The following is a 21,238-nucleotide window of genomic DNA, read 5'->3' as shown; positions in this document are numbered from 1 at the left end:
GTGGGCCACAGGGAGAGTGAATGTGGGTTCAGGAGCCTCACCCCCATTCACTCTGGCTTTCCTGTCCCCCTCCACCTGCAGGTAAGATCCTGGTTCACTGTGCCATGGGCCGAAGCCGGTCGGCGACCCTGGTCCTGGCCTACCTGATGATCCACAAGAACATGACCTTGGTGGACGCCATCCAACAGGTGGCTAAGAACCGCTGTGTCCTGCCCAACCGGGGCTTCCTGAAGCAGCTCCGAGAGCTGGACAAGCAGCTGGTGAAGCAGCGGCGACAGGCTGGGCAAGGGGACAGCGAGCTGGGGAGGTAGGGGCCCGCCCCAGGGAGGATCGGGGACCCTGGCGCCCAGAGCGGAGGAAGGCTGACGGGTGTCTGCTCCGAGGCTTTGTCGGTCATGGAGATGGGGCAGTGAAATTAAAAGGCTGGGTACAGGGAGGATGCCCAGCTGTCTCCTCCAAGTCTAGTTCTCCATCTCACGGTGGGCCAGGCCGGCTGCAGGGGGACCTGGGTTCCGATGAGTACCACTGTGGTCCCCTGTCCTTTACGCTGGAAGCAGAGAGGTTTTTTTTGTTTTTTGTTTTTTTGTTGTTTTTTTTTTTGTTTTTTTAAAAATGTGTGGGCATTGTGTTGTGATTAAATGTATGGCTCTGAAAGAAAAAAAAATCACATTCTTATAAAAAAATAACTTAAAATAGAACTTGATTTTTTAACCACAGAAAACTGCCTGACAAGCTGTGTCACAAGACGGCCTTTACCACTTACGAGGAGCCTCAGAGCATCCATGTTTCTTTGTCCATGGTTTTGTGTGTGTGAGTATGTGTGTGTGTGTGTGTGTGTGTGTGTGTGTGTGTGTGTGTGTGTAAGGGGTGGCATGGAGTCCCTTCCTTACATCACAGCCAGAGTCGTCACCATCCAAATAAGCTGTGGTCAATTTGGACAAGGAAGAGTGTAACCTCACAATTTGGGAGAAAGAGAGACACATGAGACACTTAATTTGAGGGGACCTGAACGCCTCTTTCCTTTTAGCTCCAGGAAGGGCACAATGGTGGTTCATTCTCACTCACAGCCTGAATTACTTGCAAATGTCTGGTTTGCATGGAACTGGAGGGCAGGGCAGCCAGGTGAGCGCAGGTGTGAGCTGGCCTCTCTTGAGAGTGGAGTCACTACCACGAAGGCCATTCTTCACTCAAGGAAACAGCAGCAGCACAGCAGTGTGGTGACTTCCAGAAGCGGGAGCCCGGAAAAGATGGAACCGAGAGAGAGGCTTGCTGAGAGAGACCAGCGGTGGAGTACCACCAATGATGGTGTCCTGGAGAGAGCAGAGAGGGCCTGAGGCCTTGGGGGAACGGCGGGAAGGAGGCCATGCTTCCTTCCAGTGTGAACTAGAGGGTCCAAGAGGATGCTCTCGCTGGAGGGATGCTGAAGTCCAGGGAAGCTGGGTAAATGTCACTGTGACATCCGGGGGAGCTGTCTTGCTTTCGTGCCACTTGTAGTTTGGGATCTTGTGGTTAGGCTGGTCTCCTGGGACTCTCCCGAGAATGCTCTGGGTGTCACCTTTGTCCAGGAGGAGGCTGGGTCCTTATCTTAACATAGGCATGGGAGATTACCTCAAGACTCCCTTACAGTTACAATATTGGCCTTGTAATAAAACAAACAAACAAAAAACCCAAAACATTGCTGAAAAGTTGAAACCAAACACACACACATAGTCACCTGGTCTTGCCAGGCGGCAAGCCTGAAGTGGAGATGATGCTAAGCTGAGATGCCTGGCTGGATGAACCCCAAGTCATGACTGTGAGGGAAAGCACACCGGAGTAGCACACCTACCAAGGACAGACTCGCTTGAGGACTCAATTTGGTGTCCTGGGAGCCACAGGCTCTTGGGAGAGGGACCTGGGGTCAGAGTAGTCTCTACGTGGGCTTTTCATCAGAGCATCCTGATGACCCCTTCTGAACTCAGTTCTCTGTTAGTCTTAGCCATTCAGTGTCCAGACAAGTCAGTATTTCTATTTTCACGATGCACTTGCGTTGTGAACTCATATGCAGGAGACGTAGGACGTACATAGTTCCATTGAGGTTTTCTTAAGCCACTGACCCTGTACTTCCTCTCTGTGGAGTACCCCATACCCCACCTCTCTGTGGAGTAGAGTCCTGTTGAAGCAAAGAACCTAATGTTGCATGCCTGGACTCTTCCTGGTGACTCCTGGGACTTAGAGGTAAGAGAAAGGAGGAACAGAAATGTTAGCAACAGTGTTTAAAGACTTCATAAGCAATGTTTGCACTCAGTTAAATAGCATTATTGAGACTTAGCACATTCCCAAACCCGGGTTAAGGGGCCAAATTAACACATGCAGATGGCACTAAAATGCAGTGTGGGACATGGGAGAAGAGGTAACCGGTGGAGAAGCCCACTCTGGATGAGTTAGTGTGGTGTTGGGAAAGAATATGCCTCCAAGTGTGCAGTGAAACAGAGAGGAACCGGTCAAGGCCGTTTCTTATCACAAAAAGTGTGCCTCAACCCAAACGGGGTTGGCAAGCAGCACAGATAGCCAAGGTGGACTCCATCTTTTATCCTTAATGCAAGTGGGAGCTTGGCTTCCTCGCTGGCTGAGGTTCAGCCTCATAGTCTACCCTGGACTGGCTAATTTGGAAAGAGGAAAATGTTTAAGTTCCAGGAATGTAATAAGTTTTACAAGGTAAAGGAGATGAAAAGATCTGAATAAAAGTTTTACAAGGTGGGGTAGGTAACTCAGGGAATATTGGCTCTTGGTGGGCTAGCCACCTTTGATAGAAAAAAAAAACAAAACAAAACAAACCCCGTTTCTCACAGGGAAACCTTTATTGAACGGAAGAGGGTCTTGGGACAGCAGCTCACTGTGTAGCCCAGGTTGGTTTTGAATTCATGACCTCAGCTGGAGAGTTGGCTCAGCGGTTAAGAGCACCCAGGTTTGATTCCTAGCACCCACATGGTGGCTCACAACTGTCTGTAACTCCAGTTCCAGGGCATCCGATGGCTCTTCTGGCTTCCATGAGCACCAAGCACATATACACAGTACAGGAAAAACACATTGAAAGAAAGAAAGAAAGAAAGAAAGAAAGAAAGAAAGAAAGAAAGAAAGAAAGAAAGAAAGAAAGAAAGAAAGAAAGAAAGAAAGATTCCAAAAAGAACCCACCGTCCTCTCTCCCAGCAGGAGGGGGAATCTCACCGAGGACACAAGAGGAGCTTGTCCTTGGAGGGCACCTTCCAAAGGGGTAGGAGATTCTAGAATTTTGATTTGGAACGCTGATGACTGCAGGGAAATACAATTCTGGGAGTCTTCTGTCATCACACTGGATGAGATAAAGAGGAAGAAAAGATGCCCCCGAGCCCAGGGCTTGCAGAACAGTTCTGGGTGGAGGAGGAAGATGCAGGAAAACCATCCCAGAAAGCGATGGCAGGAGCCTGCTCCATGGCAGATCCCCGACGCTAACGGCTGGGCAAGGCTTGCTCGCGATAAAGGAACCTGCATCCACAGAGCCGATTTGACATCATCAGGTGATCGATCATCCGCTGGGCCTTCACATCAGAGGTGACAAATCTGGGCCTTTTCAGACTAGTGTTTCCGAAAGCTGATTCAGCCATCCGGGTATATTGCAGCTTAAAATTTCCGGCTGAGTTGGGGGCAATTAACTTTTTGTTTTTTCTACCTCCTGACCAACGGGTGTGGGTTATGTAGGAGGACCGTTGACAAGTGCTGAGTCATCATTTCTCATGTTGGCAAGCAGGGCCTGTAGACCTGAGCTACTTAAGTGAAGCTGGCATCAGATGACCACTCTTACAAAGCAAACGCTGTTGGTCTTAAAGATGTGGGCAATGAGCAGATGGATACCAACCTAAGCGCAGTTGTATTGTTATGATGGATCTAAGCCATATCCCAGGATTTGTGGGGTGGCTTTTCCAGTGAGGCCCCAGCCAACTCAGCTGGACAGTTCTTTCCCAACACAGCCTGTTTCCTTAGGGGATATTTGGACTCTGCTGTTCTGAGGTGTGGGTGTGGAACAGTGATTAGGAACTGATCCATAAAGCTCCTTTGGACTGTGAAGCGAGAGAGCATTGGGACCCAGACTTCCTACAACCCAAAGGTATGTTAACAGGCTATACTCAAAGGGAAAGGGGGTGTCTGGGCCCCCAGACTCTAAACAAAAGAAGGCACTAAATTAGCACATAAATGTTTCAAAGAGGGGCTTGGAGGGTGTCTCTGTGGGGTTCCTAGACAGGGACAACAGCTTCCTGTCAGATGTGTGGTCCACTGCCCTGCCGGGACCCTCAGCCACTCCTAACCTGCTCTTGAGACTGGTTCAGACAAACTGCACACAATCACCTGCTTCTCAGAAGATAGTATGTTTTCCTTCCCCATGAATTACATTCTGTACCCCGCTTTGCTTTACCAGCCCGTGCAGGAGGGTCTCCTTACAAGCACTCACGCCTTCCCCATCTACTTCAGCTATTATCAGCTATTATCAGCTATTATCAGCTCCTTGGCAGAAGCTGAAGGCTCGAAGGTAAAGTGTGGATGCCAACCCCAGCATACACCCTAGCCAGACCCCAGCGGGCTTCCTCTGTTGGGGTGGCCTTTTGTTCTGGCATGTATGGACTGTCCCACCTGGTTGAGCCCCAGTTATGGTTTGTGTCAGTGATGTGCAGAGTTGTGAGCTCCTGTGCACAGACGATGCCTTGAAAACTCCGTGGGCCAGTCACACAGAGGTGCCAAGCCATCAAATATTTTAACTCGCAGTCAAAACTTTCTCTGAATGCCACGAAATGTGTATAAACATTCACTTTTGGGTGTGTGTGTGTGTGTTAAACTATAAACACTATAAGGGAACATCCAGCCATTCACAAGTGAGTGAAACTTTCACACTTTTTAAAAGAAATGAACTTTGAAATATACCACCCCCAACTGGGTGTTTGTGACAGCAGTCTTTGAAAAAAAGCAGCTTGCTAGTGTGGTGCCAGGCCCTCAGGGGTTTCTGCAGATGGTACAAGTGAGGCAACTGGACATCCTTGTGGGAGCTTTGGGCAAATGAAGATCAAAGTCAAAAGAAAAAAACAAACTCACTTTATTTTAAAGACAAGAATTGGCATACAGAAGGTATGCACTAGCATAAAGTAAACTTTCATGAAAAGCATTAAAATCCATTATAAATTAATTTATTAAATAGGTATTTGGTATATGTGATGGTTTTATTAGATATTACTCTTATTTATTGCCAACCCCTCCCCCAAAGTCAAAACAAATCAGAAAAATCCCCTAACTCCAATTTACACTAAATAATTTATTTCCCCAATGTGTATGTGTTCCGAGATGTGATACAGGATAACAGTTCAGCTGGCCATTCTCCATCAATCATAATATGACAGGACACAAGAGGCTAAAAATGGCTCATCATAATTTATTTTATGTTAAAATGTACAGCTTTTTTTGTTTTTTCTTTCTTTTTTGAAGGAACTGACTAAAAAGAGGACAGATAAATACGCGAGTGCTGTTGGCTCCTATTTTATACAAGGTTACACCTCTGCTTGGCCCTCACTGTCACCTCGATAGGTACAAAGGCTACAAAAGGAAGCAATATAAACAGACACAAATAACTTTTCTGCTTTTTTACATGCGATTTGTAAGCTTAGTTTGAGCTATTCACAAGCTACTTTTCTATTTTTCCTTAAAAAATAACTCCAATATTTTATAAAGATAGAAAAATCTACAGATGGAATGAAAATGTAAAGTTAGAGGCATTTCCATAAAATAGCAACTTTACACCAAATTCACTATTTTTTTTTTAAATCCTGCCAAGTATTTGGACATATATGAAATGCTTCAAAACCTGACAGATAAACACTGAGATATGCTTCATTCAATAAACAGAAGTGTGCATTTATAAAACAGAAAGCTGCCTTTCCCCAAAGGAACCTGCCACCAAAATGGAAAAGGGTCTCAACTTTACAGCCAACGTTTAGCAATAAACCCCCTTGACTAACCAGATGGGGTAGCTCTGATAGCTCTTTACAGTTTTATAATTAACAAAAATAGAGTTGTTTTTTTTTTTTTTAAACCCTCAAATTAGGGTACCCTAATCAAGGCAAAAAACTTAAGAAATGGCTTACCGTTAGCACAACACTTGTACAGTACTACAAAATGCACTGTCACTAACAAAGACATTAGCGGCATGCTGAAGTGTCACCTTAAACAAAATATACAGTAATTGAAATGCTAAAGGCATTTACATGGAGTGGACAAGGAAGGAAAAAGCTCCGGGTTCAATATTAAAACAGGTGATCTGGGGCGGGGCTTGTATCCACACTGTTTGACGGAAGCAGGCCCAAAGAGTGCCTGCCGCCGAGCTGTAGTCCTAGGGAGGCCTTCCTTTGCAGAGAATTTTATATAAAAGTAACAGAAACCAAGGTACCAAAAAGGAAAAAAGAAAAACAACTTGTATAAGGCTTTCTGCTGCATACAGCTTTTTTTTTTTTTTTTTTTTTTTTAAATAAATGGTGCCAGCAATGTTTTTGCATTCACACCAATGCTGGTTTTGAAATCGTACTCTTCAAAGGTATTTGTGCAGATCAATCCAACAGTGCGGCCCAGGGGGGTCTGTGGGCTGCCGGGCTTGCCTACCTTCTCATGTAGGACCCATTGAGAGACTGTTTGGACATGCCTGTGTTCATGTAGCCGTGGTGTCCGGGGGCCGTGTACATCATGTTACTGTGGGGTGGGGTCTGCATTGGCTGCTGGGCGTACGCCTGGGTTCCCATCATGCCCATCTGCATCTGCATAGGGTACTGGGGCGTTTGATTCATGTAGCCATGGTTGCTGTGGTAGCCGCTGTTCATCATTGGCTGGGACATGCTGTACCCGTTCATGGCGTTGAGAGTGTTCATGTTCATGTTCACAGAGTTGACATTGTAGGCTGGCGCTGGCATCAAGTTTACACTCATGTTCATGCCCCTCTGCATCGTCAAAGTCCGTGTGGGACCCTGCATGGCTACAGTCTGGGAACGCCCATAGATCTGTGACTGATGGGGGGCAGCGGCTGGTGACAGAGATGCCGACTTGGTTCTCATGGAGACGTGGCCCTTGCTGGCAATCTGAGTCTGCAGTCTTTGGCTGTGGGAGATGCCAATGTTCGAAGCAGCCATGTTCCGCTGCAAGAGAGGTGGCGGCAGATTCATGGGAGGAGGAGTCAGGTTAGGGGGCGGGGTCATGGTCGCTTGTGCTTGGGATCCCCCAGGGACGGAGTGTGGAGACTGAGAAAGCTGAACAAGCCCTGTGTTACTTAGTGGTGTGGACAAAGAGGCACTGTTTGCATAGGAGGTCACAGCAGCGGAATGGCTGTAAGGCAATGAATGGTCAATAAGTGTGTTAGTTAACTGCTGTAGTTTGGCAAGGCTGAAGGTGGCAGATGGCTGTGGGTAGTGCCCAGCCCCAAAGTCACTCTGACCCATTCGCTCATATAAGCCAATGTTGGCATTGCTGGTCTCAGGGATGTCGGCCAGCTGCATGGGTGGGGTGAAGTTGGCGGCCATGCTGCACTGAGCTAGCTGCTGGCTGCTGCTGGGAGGCCTCTCCACCACACAGCCTTGGGGGGACTTGACACTGCAGGTCGGAGGGGAGCTGATACTGGTCTGCTGCAGCATGCTGCAGCTCCCGCTGATGTTGGACATCTGCTGGGTGACGGCACAGCTGCTCTGTGTCAGATTGCTAGAGGTGAGGCCGCTGTAGGGACAGCTGTTCTGGGAAGAGCTGTTCCCGCAGATGCTGCCTCCCATGGTTGAGTCGTAGCTGCTCGGGTTTTCGTAGTTCTCAGTTGTGCTCTCGATGCTGCCCAGGTCACTAAAGCCACTGTCAACGACTTGCTGTGAGTGGTCGGAGACTGACGGCACGTCCATCATCGGACTGGTCTCCATGCTCTGCAGAGGCGGCACTGTGATAGCAGTCTGGTCGGGACTGATTTGGGCATAGCTGTTCTCTAGGGCGGGGACGTTGGGGCTGTTGACAGAACGGACTGACTGGCCAGGATGGGAATGGACGGACGAAATCGGGCTGTGGTCTGACTGTTGGCATTCGTCCAGAGTGGCGGCAATTTGAGGACTTTGGTCTGTATGTGTATAGTTCTGCAGGCTTCTACAGGCCTCTTGTGTCTCGGCACAATCCTGAAAGGTGTCGTCGTGTTCCCCGTTTTCTTGGGTCAAAGACTGGACAGCCTGGGCGGTCTCCGAGTCAATTTCCACAGGGGCTGTGCCTCCCTCTTTGAGCTCAGCATCGACGCCATCACTGTTCTTCTGGTCCTGCTTCTGTGTCTGCTCTTCTGAGGGCTCCTCATCAGATTCAGGCGCAGTTCCAGTGTCCCCAGCAAGCTCCTTCGGCTCACTGTCACACGCAACGGCAAGGTCAACGCCGCAGTCCATCAGGACCTCCGGGCTGGAGTGACTCGGCTGAGCACTAAGGTCTAAAAAAGCTTCCTGGCTCTCTAGCGCATCCTTGAAGGCTTCTTTGGGGAGGTCACCCCTCTCCACGTCGGCGGACTCCATGTGGCTGTCATCCTCGTCATCTGCGTCATGGTCCTCATTGTGGGATGGCTCTTCCTCCTCTTCCTCCTCCTCCTCGTGATCATCCAAATGCACGGGGTCTTCCTTCTCCATGGAGATTTCTGGTTCCTCTTTTTCTTTACTTTGAGCACCATCCTGGTCTTTTTCTGCAGTTCCTTCCTCCTCCTCCTCCTCCTCCTCCCGCTCTTCCTCCTCTTCCTCCTCCTCCTCCTCCTCACCTTTGATGGGGTCCTCCTCATCTACCTTTTTACCTGGTGACTTACAGGGACTCACGGGTGCGCCTGTCTCCTCCCTTCTCTTTCCGTCCTGCGGTAGCAGGGCTTCCATGGTCTCCGTCACCTCCCGCTCTGTCCCCACAGGGCTGACCTTGTCGTCTGAGACCTCCTTCTGCTCCCCCACGGTCACCGGGTCGTCTGGCTCCATGGGCGTCTCTGGTGGGGTGTACAGGTTCAGTTTGAACCCTGTCTTCCTCTCCTTGCTTTGCTTCCACTTGGAGAGGCCGCGCTTGGTCCCTTTCGACCAGACTTGTTTGCACTTCAGAGGTTCAGGATTGTCTTTGCTGCCTTCTTTCAAGTTTCCTGCATTATCGTCCACATTGTCTTAATGAGGAGACACAGAGAGAGAAAAGCACAAGTTTTAGAAAGTCTAACCACACACGACACATATCTCTAACTCATTAGCAAGCATGGCTTTCAGTTTCGCACTTGAAGAGTTGATGGGAAAGGCAGTCGAGAACACTGTGGTGTAAACCAAGCTGAGTAACCTAGGCTTGGGAAAGTAAATGACATTCTAGGATGCAAAAGCTGGGAGTTCCACAATACTAAAAAAACAAACCTGAAGCCCAATTTCAACATGGACAAATCTGGAAATGCAGCGGGACAGGAGTAACGCCAGCTTCTAGTCCAATTGTCACTGCACTGGGAAATGAAGGGGATTAACTCGCGGCCCACCGGCGGAAAGGACCTCTTGGTGGACATTTGCTAGATTTAAATGATCTCAGATGACATTACCCCCCCCCAATAATTTTATTTTTATTTTATGTGTGTGGGTGTTTTGCTTGCATGTATGTCTATGCACTAAGTGCATGCCTGGTGCCAGAGGAGGCCAGAAGAGGGCATCAGATCCTCTGGAAAGCAGCCAGTGCTCTAACCACTGAGCCATCTCTCCAGCCCTAGCTATTACTTATTTTGACATAAAAGCATACTTGTATATGAAACAAAGGAGTAACTACACAGAACAGTGCATCTGTAATCATCATTATAAATGTCATTCATGATTTATGAATGACACAACCTACAATATAATCACTGTAGCATTTCAAATACAGGTTGTTTTCTTTTTAATCAGAGATTCTGCCCACAGTATATCTGGGATCAGTTTGCTGTTTAGATGTCAGAGTGACTAAGGGGCTGGAATGGTTGCTGCCCTCTGCCCCCAGCATCTATGGCTGGACAGTGGCTCAGCTCTGGCACCTAAGTGACCTCTGAGACCCCAGCTGCTCTTCTGTGACTGTGGTCATGCATTTTGTTGGTCAGCTGGTCACCATGCCGATGGGCCACCTGGGTCCTAGAATGTTCTAGACGTGCTGAGTCCTGGAGCAGAGCAGAGCTGTGCTCCTGCGGGTTATCACACAGCAAAATCAATAAACTACTTGGTAACAACAACAAATGTCAAGTCTGAATTAGACAATTAGAAATGGGGTGTAATTGAACATTTTGTTGCAATTCCAAAACCTATTCTTCTGCACCTATATGTACATGGAAATATTAATGTTTGTTTATACAAATACAGCAAATATACTTATGAATAAGTATGCACACATAAAATACCCAGGCCGTAACATCTTTAAGAGATTAAGAATCAAATCAAGAATCAGTGGTCAATTTAAAGGGAAAGTTTCATGAAGAGTGACTTTTTTTTTTTTTTTTTTGATTTTTCGAGACAGGGTTTCTCTGTGTAGCTTTGCGCCTTTCCTGGAACTTGCTTTGGAGACCAGGCTGGCCTCGAACTCACAGAGATCCGCCTGCCTCTGCCTCCCAAGTGCTGGGATTAAAGGCGTGCGCCACCACCGCCCGGCAAGAGTGACCTTCTTATTAGAAATACCATTTTAGCTGGATATGGTGGTACCTGGTCTATATAGTGAGTTTCTGGACAGCCTATATAGCTATAAAAAGAGACCCTGTCTCATAAACGAACAAACCAACAAAAAGCAATTTTAGAGAACAAAAATAAACAGTCATGGCTACAGTAGACACCAGCATAGAACAAGTTAGCCAGGTTATGTCAGCTACATCATGAAATGACTGCACATAACTTCCCTACAAGCATCACACTCACTGGCTCAGGACATGCATATGATCCAGGGTGTTTCCGTGGAAGTGTCAATCAAGCTCCAGGCCTTGGCCAGCTTTCTAAGGAAGTGCAGGCCATTTCCCTCCTGTTCACAATGGCAGGTATCGGCCATGTCAATGTCCCTAGACTCTACATCTTTTTTTTTTTTCTTTTCGAGACAGGGTTTCTGTGTGTAGTTTTGGTGCCTGTCCTGGATCTCGGGATCTTGCTCTGTAGACCAGACTGGCCACAATCTCACAGAGATCTGCCTGATCCGTCTCCCGAGTGCTGGGATTAGAGGCGGGCACCACCACCCCCAGAAAAGTTTGTTACTTTTATATGTGAGTATGTGTGTCTAAGTTTGAGGACAATTTGCAGAACTTGGTTTTCTCCTTCCACCGTGTGAGTTTGGGAGATCAAAAATCAGGTTGTCAGGCTTGGTAGCAAGTGCCTTTGCCCTGTTTTATCCTGTGTGCCACTGTTCCTACCAGCTTCTATACGGGTACATCCCTAAATGAGAAACTGAGCTTTCTGAGAATTACCTTCAGGAAAGGAGAGGCCCTGAAGGAGATGTGGTAGAATGACCAGCAAAGGTAAAGCGCACAGAGCAGAGGAGAGAGGCCGTGACAGTTGACTACAGGCTTCTAAGCAGACGGCCGGAAGTGGAAAGGCGGCATTTCCACACTGGGAACGCCTCTCCCTGCAGCTGGTCTCCCATGTAGACAAGAGGGCGGGAAAACGGCTCAGTGGGTAAAGCACTTGCCACACAATCCCGAGGACCGAGTTCAGATCCCCTGAACCCACACGAAGGCCAGGTGGGATACCTTGTGCCTGGAACCTCAGTACTGAGGTGGCAAAGACAGACAGATCCTGGGGGCTCGCTGGGCAAAGGGCTAGCTGAAACAGGTTGGGTTCCAACTAAAAGTGAGATACACCGTCTCAAGAGGGGCGGGGCGGGGCGGGGCTCGCTGTGGTGTGTAAACCTCCGGTCCCAGCACCTGGGAGGCAGAGGAAGGCTGACTCTGAGTTTGAGGCCAGTGTGTCTATGAAGTGAGTTCCAGGTAAGCTGGGGCTACACTGTGGGAGACTGTCTTTAAAAAAGAAAAGGAGGAAATTGAAAAAGGATAAAAAGGAGAACAATAGATATTCACTGAGGAAGTCAAGGAGGCGCTAGCTTATGTTCTTAAAATCAGCTACAGACGGCAACTCCTGCAGTCCAGAGAAAGCAGACGGCCATTCTAGGCCGCAGCAAGGCTTAGGCACAGTCACTTCAGCTCCCCGGCTACAGAGAGGCTGTCCCACAAATCCTTATCCTTCATCTTGGAGTACCTGTGCTAACAGGGCAAGGGATGCTTTCAACAGGGCATCAAAGACAATTCACGGATCTCTGGTACGTTTGTAGATGATGGGGGAAGAGGGTGTCCCGTCAACTTCAAAGGAAAGCCCGTCTTTGGGATTTCTGGGTCACCCCACCTCAGCAAAGCGGATGCTGATGGTGTGGGTCAGTTCAGATGGCTCTGGACATCAAACTCTGCTGAATGGTTAAGATGCACCCTGGTGTACTGAGAAGCTGTTTTCAAGGAAAACAGAACTGCACCCTCACTGCTCACATTGGCAACATATACCCCGATGTCCAAAAATACTAAGTAGAAAGCCACACAGCAGCTTCGAGGAACCTGCACTGTGTTTCTTACTAGTCTTCAAAGGTTTTGAGGATGAGCCAACATCTACAGAGTAAGAGAAATAGTCTAGTTTAGAAACTGTCTAACACAAAACCTCACTAAAAGGGAAGAAAGGTGGGCCGGCATTTCTCAGCTGCACAGGCACACCCTGTGGACAGCAGCGTAAAGCCCATGCAGGCCTTCACTTACTTCTACAAAGGGCAGCATTCTTGAAGAAATGATTGTCTTTTCCTTCCTCTTCCTCTGCCTGCCGTTTCTTCCCCGGCTGATGCTGGAATGCTTTTCTCAGAAGTGGCTTCCTGCCCTCCTCCTCCACCTCGATCTCACAGGTCGGCTCCAGCCGCGGCATCGGCCTCTCCTCGTCTGAGTGCTCAAAGGGTTCATTCAGGACTTCCGTTGTCTCGGAAATGGTCTCGGTGGTTACACTGCTGTTGATCCTTCTGCGTTTACGACCCCTTTTCTTCTTTACTACAAAAGGCCTCTGAAATGAATTCCAAACAATGCACGTAAGTGCTCCTGAGAAATTAACTGGGTGAGGCAATGCGCAGCCAATGTGGACTGATGTGAGAGCCGTACATGGCGGGACTTCGCAATGCCTTTGTACTTTACCTTCCTTTTTGATGTTTAACATCCCTCTTGGGCGCCAAGAACACAGGCAAGTGTTTTCCAAACAAAACACTTGTTTACTCAAGCCGGGGCTCTGAGAGAGAGCATCCTAGCAACTTGACTGCAGATTTTAAAAGCTGAGTACTGCTTTTCTAGTGTGTGTTTTCTAAGTGGCACTTGCCAGCTTCAATATCTGGCTTATCACAGACTGTTTGTATAAACAGTGTTTTTATAAATGCTGCAATAATCAGCTATCAGGTCAATCATCTATTACCTGCTAACTGCTATGGAGATGTCCACTTCATGACAGGCACCATGGGAAATATGGTGGGGCAAGACTAACTTCCTTGTCCCAGAAATGAAAGGGTGCTTGAGGGAACAATTACTCTACTGATTAGAAGACAACAGAGTTAGAGATTGGTGGCTGCTGGGATGTGAGCAATTAATAATTTTATAGACTATTTTGATATGGAAGATCCCCTAAAAAAGTGATAAAATCTTTCTGTCTAAGATAATGGAACAAATGATATCCCACAGTTGCAATGATAAGCTATCTTTCCAAGAAAAGAAGTACCTAATAACACAAAATTCAAATAAAGGAACAGGTAGATCCAATGCTAAGATATGTATCAATGAGCCATGAAATTGATGGGCCTACTCTGTGAGGGGGTTCAGTATGTTTACATGATGCCAGCCTCTGTGTCTGGGTTGTAGCTCACTGCAGCACACTTACCTCTCATGTACAAGGCACTGGGCTCCATTCCCGGCACAGTGAGGGGCAGGGGCACTATCTCCAGATAAGCAGTACCAAAGAATCACTGTATCTTATATTTTTAATTCTTTCAATGTTCTTAAAGAACCATCTAGGCCTATTAATAATTCTAAAATTTAACCACATTAGTAATTTAACATTTGATGTTATTAGTTCCCTCCATCCCCTTACCCTCTCTAAGCAACTAGACTTTGCCCAGATACAAGTGCAGCCAATATAAAGAGTTGGTTCCCTCCAGGTTGAATCTGAGTGGACAGCAGTGGTCCATGTCACGCCTTGGACAATTCTGGCTTTTCATGTTTTTACATTGAGTTCCTCTCATTATACTCATAATACATGAATGCATTCTCTGTATAAGAAATTTAAGTGCTCAGGAGACAGCAGCGCACTTCATGGGATGCTCCCTCTGCTCCCTCCAACTGTGGGGTCAGAAGCAAGGACCCAGGGCAGTGGGACCAGCACACTGCCTGCCCAAGCCTCTGAGGACAGCCGTGGGGATGAGCCTTCGTTGGCACCATGCTATCACCACTTGCCATGGCTCTCCTAATGGTATCTGGTCCTGCTGTATGTCAGAGGCAGAGAATGCAGATGAAGACAGCAGATGTGGGAGAACAATTACCCACAGACAAAAATCAATGCTCCACTGGGCATGAGCTGCTGTGTCTGGGGGAACTACTAATGTGTGCTTGGCCACATGGGAAGCACCAGCAGCAAAGTCAAGGGTATGAAATGCCACACAACTCTGCGAGAATGAGGGACATTAAAGGCTGGAGCGCTGGCTTGGAGTTCTGAGACGAGGCTAGCTCTCTAGTGAGTCATGTGACCTTGTCATGTCTGACCTCCTCGGGCCCTGAAGGGTGGTTATGTACGCACTCTCTGAGGTGTCCTCCTGGTTATCGTGACTGGATTTACTCTTGTCCTGGAGAGCAGCAGGTGGCAGTGACCACCAGACTAGGGGCTAGCATGCTGCTAACGCCAGGAAACACAGCCTCAACTGTAAGAGAAGTGGTTATGACACTGGACCAGAGAGACTGCACACACACAAGCTACATCCACAGAGAGTGAGACAGGTAAAGAACACCGCCAGGATGCGTCAGCTGGACAGAAAACAGCTCAGGGGCTGAAGCTCACCACACACACCTTTCTCTTCATGGAAACTGACTGTGGTTTGGTCAACCGTGGGGGAGACGTCTGAATGTTCTCTTCCTCGTCCTCATCTTCGTCCTCTTCGTCCTCGTCCTCCTCGTCCTCTTCGTCCTCCTCCTCCTCTTCCTCACTACTCTCTTTGGACAGCTCTAACAGCTGTCCTCGCTCCCCGGCCACTGGCCGCCTCTCTGGAGAGTGCAAGTATTTATTTTTCGAGTGTACTTTTGCAGGTGACGGCCTACTGTTAACTCTAGATGACAGGGTCTCTTGCTCCTCCTTTTCCCAGCAGCTGGCTTGTTCTATTAGTCGTTCCGCCTGGGGTGGGGTGGGGGTAAAACGGCAATTGGTGAGAGGGGGGGGTCACACAGCTGGAGCCTCTAGATCAATGGGAAGGGGTCTCTAAGCAAGGTCTGGAGGGGCAGTCAGCTGACGGAGCAAATGGGAGCTGCAGCATCTCAGGACCCTCTGCATCAGACAGGATAACCGAGCTAAGAGGACCGGGTTTCATGGGATATTTAGCAGTATTAATGATGCAGTGAATTGATTCGAGTCCTTTATCACTACATTACATGCTCACTGGAATGGAGCATTCCAAGCAAGTTCATAAACACAAGGAATCGATTGACATGGCAGCAGTGACGCTCAGCACCACATCTGATCTGATTACATGCTGTCAGCGGTGAAAACGCTGCTTTGTGATCAATGACAAATGTCTCATGCTTCATACTCAACTCAATAGAATTACCATGTCTTCTCAGTTGGGATAAATTAGTGCTTTATCATTTCATAAGCTCTGTCTATATAACCAAGCTTTCACAATGATGCTAATGACTTAGCTTAAGCAAGCTACCAGACTGAAGTCACAATTCAGGACGCTAGAGCACATCATTACCTCCTTTTCAGCTTCCCGCTCTTCTTCAGAAACCACGGCATTAGAAATTAAAATGGGGGTCCACCTCAGACTCTCTGGATCAAGTTCATTAGTTCTGGAACAGCTTCTCAGCTTTTCCATGTGGCCCAATATCAACTTTTCCCTTCTAATGATCACAAACCTGTAACACAGCAAGAAAGACAAAGTGAATTAAAACGTCGACAGCTAGCTGGCTGTGGTGGCCCACACCTTTAATCCCAGCACTTGGGAGGCAGAGGCGGGAGGCCAGCCTGGTCTACAGAGTGAGTTTTAGACCAGCCCTGCAGGGTGACATACTGAGATCTTGTCTAAAAAAACAAACACAAACAACTCAGGGTTAGCTGGTACATAGCTGTAATCCCAGCATTCAGGAAGCAGAGGCAGGAGGATCACCATGAGTTTGATGCCTGCCTGGGCTACATCTTGAGAGCCTGTCTTAAAACACAAAGCAGAGCACGTGGGAGCGCCTCACCTCCCCAGAGACCATGGCACACACCTGCCCTCTCTCCGGTCGATCATGTGGAGGTGCTGCAGAGTGGTGGCAATGTCGTGTGGGCACATGCCTGTGGCTCTGCTAATGGCCTTGATGCTGATGTGCCTCTCATGGTGGTGGTAGAGATATTCCAAGATGACGCTTTTCCAGTAGGCCAGGTAGGAGAGACGGCCAAGATCAGAAAGTGGCTTTTCAGGAGACCCTGCTTGGCCCTCTCTTCTAGAAAGCAAATAGCCTAGGGCAGAAGAAGCAAAACTCCAGTCATTCTGAGTGTTTCCAGAGCCAGGTCCAGGAGCCACTAGAAATTGTATAATAATGGCAGGGTGAAAGCATCACACAGGTGAAGTGCATCCTGTCAAGCATGTCGTCTCTTCCAATTACTGTGATGTCACCTCGTCAAATTTCTGCTTGTCAATCTTTATGGTGGCACCACAAGCCAATTCCCACACAGCTGGCGGCAGCAAACATACATGGTGGTGTATGTCACAGAGACTGAAAGCTAAGACTAACGACATGACTTCTGGTGAGTCTCAACACATAAATCTCCTGCAAGCTTGAAATGCTTCCCCATACTCAATGTCAGGCACTCAGGAATCCTGTGGAGGGACCACCCCTGCATTAATGGGCAGGTTGTTTTCCACAGGAGGACCGATGACCCCTCTGACAGCTGGGGTTTAATAAAAGAGAAGGACTTTGGCTAACAGTCTGTATCACTAGTTCCATTTAACCAGCTGTAATCTGAGCTGTTACAGGACTAATAAACATTGTCTTTCAAGTCAATGGTGGCAACTCCCATCTGCTTTGTGAGCTCTGTTTTCGTCCTTTTCATGAAAATTAACTTATAAACCAACCCCAAAACGTTGCGCCTACAAATTACAAATAAAATACACGGAACAAGAAAACCCAAACTTTGAAGCACACTGTTCCATGTGCGCACTGAAAACCCCTGAGCACACGGGAGCTTGAACGACAGGATAGAGGCTCTCTGGCAAAGGAACTCTGAAATGAGAAAACTTCAAGCCCACTTGGAGGAAATGAATGAAAGCTGGCGGCTGTCTCGGTAATTAAGAGCCACTTACGGAGTAAAGCAGAAACGCGGTCTGTCAAGTAATGATGTCTTCTTTGCTCTAATTATTTCAAGAGCCTCACCTTCGTGAACTTCCCGGATTTAAACAAACATCGACCACATACAGTAGGTGGCAGCAATTACCAAACCAGGCCGCTCCACAACCACCCAAATCTTCAGCTCTCTCTTCTTTATCTACATTTCCAAAATGGCTGCACTTGCAAGAATTCTGTTTTAGGTTTTTGTTGTTGTTACAAAGAGAAATCAATGCCTCTGATCCATTTTTCCTGTTTCTCAAAACCCACTGCAAATAATGCAGAAATCCAGAACAAGATATACTACCTCAACAGCATTCTGCATCTTGATGCCTTTACCCTGAATGTCATCATAGAGAATAGAAATAAAATAAACATCGGGTTTCGCCTAAGAGATTTGGAGTAAGTCCTCTGGTCATGTTTACGTGCAAAGCATCTGACTGAATGCAAACAGACACCGGAGCTCACAGTCCAAGCACTGTCGACGCGTCCCTCGCTCCAGCCCGAGCCTTTCTTTCCCAGCAGGGTCAGGAATGCTAACAGAGATGGCTGCTGTGCCGAAGCCAGCCCACATCAACACTGTCAACATGGGGAGCGCTTTGCTGCCAGAACAGCCAAGGAAGCCCAAACCTCAGAACACAGATAATTGGCACATCGATCACCTGTTTTCTAAGTGCTTGCCACATTCTGAGAATTTATTTAGTCAGCTGGGGACCCCAGATCTGTACTCCTGTGCTTGTGTATGGGGGTGTGTGTGACACCATGGAACCATGGATGAGAACTGTCCCCCTTGTCCATGAGATTCTACAATTAAAAGTTTCCTGCAGTGACTGTGGGAGTTCCCAGGCCCTCGTTGGTTCCTGTGAACCCCATTGTTGAAGGTAGAGATGTGATGTGGCCCATGAGAAAGGTCTGTGCACAGCAGAAGGCTGGTGGCGCAGCTCACCCTGCCTGCCTATGCTCCCTACACAGGGCTACCCTCCCCAGGAAGCATGTGTTCTTTGTTCTGTGTGTTCCCACACTCCCAACCTCCCTCCACTTCACCTAGCTGTTCCTGTACTTGCACCAGGTGACTTGGGCCCCTGGGGAGCATGGGAGTATAAGCCTTTCACCACCATGTCAAAAGGCTGTCTCCTTGGACACTTCCGGGAACCCTTGACTATAGCCTATGATTGACACTGCTCCAGGGTAACAAGCTCTAATGTGGGTAACAAGCTCTAATGTGCGGTAGGTACGGAGCCCACTGGTCTTTCTCAGCAAACACCCTCCTGCTTTGCAAGCAAAGGCTGAGAGGAGGCAGGAATATGCAAGCATCTCAGGATGCTGAGGACAAACAACCAGAAACCCACCCTTCAGTCAGAACCCACCACTCGCATTTCAGGGATGACATGTACCAACAGCACACACCACACAAAGCCAAAGCCCCAAGATACCAGCAAGTGTTTCCCCCTCCTCTAGGAATCTAGAGACCCTCAAGGAACTTAAAGCCAGCGGGAAGAAAATGGCACTTCTGCAAAGAGCCATTTGGAAGTCGATAAAATCTCCCCCTGGAGGAGGATGTTCTAATGTTAAACAGAGTCCACCAGGAACAATCAAAATGACCGTGAATAAATTCCTTATTTCTTATTAGTTGAGTGAAATCACATGCAGAATGATAATCTACGCCGTTAAGAAAGGGGTCACGCCTACCAGTTGTGCACTGATTGACAGAAGACAGACTCTACATGTCATCTGCGGCGGCAGCGGGCACTCGCCTGGAAGGGGCTGAACTGCTGGCACTGAACTACCTTCACAACATGGGGTGTCAAGTAAGGGGCTTCTTGCCCCCTCTTGTTCCTTCCTACTTCTTCTTGGCTCTTCAAAGTACAGTAACAATATAGAGCAGACACAATAATTTTTGGTAAGAACATTTGACTTATTAAGTAATTACAGAGATGTGATGGTGTAAGCTCTTAAATTTAACTTACCAAAAAGATTCCAAATAATTGATCTAAGATGCAGGGAAATAAAAAGCACTTATCTTGGAAGCCGGTGTATTGTCCTGAAGCATCTGAAACAAGTACAATACACCCCTGGTGAATAGATTCCCACGGCGTGCTAACACCTCTCCTTAACGCAGGGTACTTTCAATCAGAAACCGCCAACTACCCCGGGAAACCTCCTGCCTCCGATGGAAAACAAAGTGGTGTGTGGAAGGCAAATCCCAGTGCTGCGGTGTGATTAACCACTGGTGAAATAGTCCCCTCAACTCGCCTGTGAGCCAAGGTGCCGGTGAACAGCACTCATGAGTGGGAGCTCTGACACTGAAAACTGAGTGACCCTTACGTACATTAACTGTCCTCACACAGCACAATCGGGCTCTCTCTGCTTGGCTGGAGCTGCTGAACGGGAAAGGTGAGGTCAGAGCGCCATTGTAAGCCTTACATGCTTACTTCAAGAGACGACCCTCTTGAAGGCACAGTGAGCGCTGTGGTGTTTCCGAGCGCAGGGCCCAGTGCAGCCCCACCTCTGTTGAGGATGGCCTCAAGTGACATCTGTCACGTTACCGGCCCTGATCCGAGACCGAAGTGATTAACTAACCGCCTCTAGGGAAGCAGGATAGATCCACTTTCAGGAAGTAACTGTTGAGGTCAAAGTTTGTTCCGCAGACATGAATAAATGAAAATCAACTAGATGCTCAGCATGCAATGCTAACCATCATTTTCTGTGAAAATTCCCTCCTTGTGAACAAGCACTATTCACGATGACCCAGCGGAGCAGGAGTAAACGTGTTCTCAGGCAAGGGTGTGTGTGACAGAGATGAAAGTCAGTCACCAACAGTGTCACCCATCATCTCTGCACACTTCCATCTGTCAGCTGATTCCAAACCATCTGAACTTCCCCAGACACGGAAGTATAAACTTTGGCTAGCTCCTCAAACCCCAACTCCCATCTGTCTGGATTATGTGAATTCCGAGTCTTCAGCTGCTTTTAGGGGAAGATAATCTCCAAGGATTACACCCCTTTCACCAAACACCTGTTTAGTTTAGCAGGCTCCACTGAGAGGCCCCCAGCAGAGGTCAGCCTGGCCTTTGCAGGCCTGGGAACTGACGCCAGGCCATGGGCTTATGGCAACTTAAGAGAGGAGGAAACCCAACGCCTTCAGCCACACAGCCCCTCGGGGGTGGCAGTTCACTGGGCCATGCCGTCTGTTGTTTGTTTCCTGGGCTAGCAGCACTGGCATGGGTGAGGGGCTGCCTATACTCTGTTTAAATTCAGTGCATGAGTCTATGGGCCTATGTAACTATGTAACAACCGGACTAAACACCCAGCAACCACTAGACTAGCAGCTCTTAGCCCCCGCCCCCCAGCTACAAATCTGAATCTCTAGAGGCAGTAGCCCCTGTGCTTTCACTAGGCCCCAAGGGTGACTCAAGGTCAATGTCCTTGAGGACCACTCTGGAGCTGCTAGGGAACAGGCTTGTGAAGTGGGAGAAACACGAGCCACACAATGGGATGGATGAATAAGGCCTGCCAGTTTCTGGCCGTGGAGAACAGAACAGAATGGGTTTTTAAAAGCCCTCCAGGCCACGTGTTAGCCAGAGTCACCGAGTGGCTGATTGCTCCATTCTA

The 21,238-nt window shown here is 48.1% G+C and overlaps 2 protein-coding genes across 2 annotated transcripts in view; one reads left to right on the top strand and one right to left on the bottom strand.

Moving 5' to 3' along the window:
- The window catches only part of Dusp29 (dual specificity phosphatase 29), a 34,759-nt gene extending 34,166 nt beyond the window's left edge, over positions 1-593 (top strand). The window contains exon 4 of the mRNA XM_059273848.1: positions 82-593. Within this exon, the coding sequence (XP_059129831.1) occupies positions 82-311 (230 nt within the window). The 3' untranslated portion in view covers positions 312-593. The remainder of the gene's footprint in view (positions 1-81) is intronic.
- Positions 594-6,452: 5,859 nt separating this feature from the next.
- Kat6b (lysine acetyltransferase 6B) overlaps positions 6,453-21,238 on the bottom strand; it is a 212,897-nt gene continuing 198,111 nt past the window's right edge. Inside the window, exons 14-18 of the mRNA XM_059273847.1 lie at positions 16,529-16,760; positions 16,015-16,174; positions 15,117-15,437; positions 12,788-13,079; positions 6,453-9,184 (exon numbers count right to left, since the gene is read on the bottom strand). Of these exons, the coding sequence (XP_059129830.1) occupies positions 6,651-9,184; positions 12,788-13,079; positions 15,117-15,437; positions 16,015-16,174; positions 16,529-16,760 (3,539 nt within the window). The 3' untranslated portion in view covers positions 6,453-6,650. The remainder of the gene's footprint in view (positions 9,185-12,787; positions 13,080-15,116; positions 15,438-16,014; positions 16,175-16,528; positions 16,761-21,238) is intronic.

The sequence above is a fragment of the Peromyscus eremicus genome, chromosome 9 (assembly GCF_949786415.1).
Source record: "Peromyscus eremicus chromosome 9, PerEre_H2_v1, whole genome shotgun sequence".
NCBI lineage: Eukaryota > Metazoa > Chordata > Mammalia > Rodentia > Cricetidae > Peromyscus > Peromyscus eremicus.
Note: the sequence above shows the minus strand (reverse complement) of the source record. Positions and strands in the feature narration are given on the sequence as shown.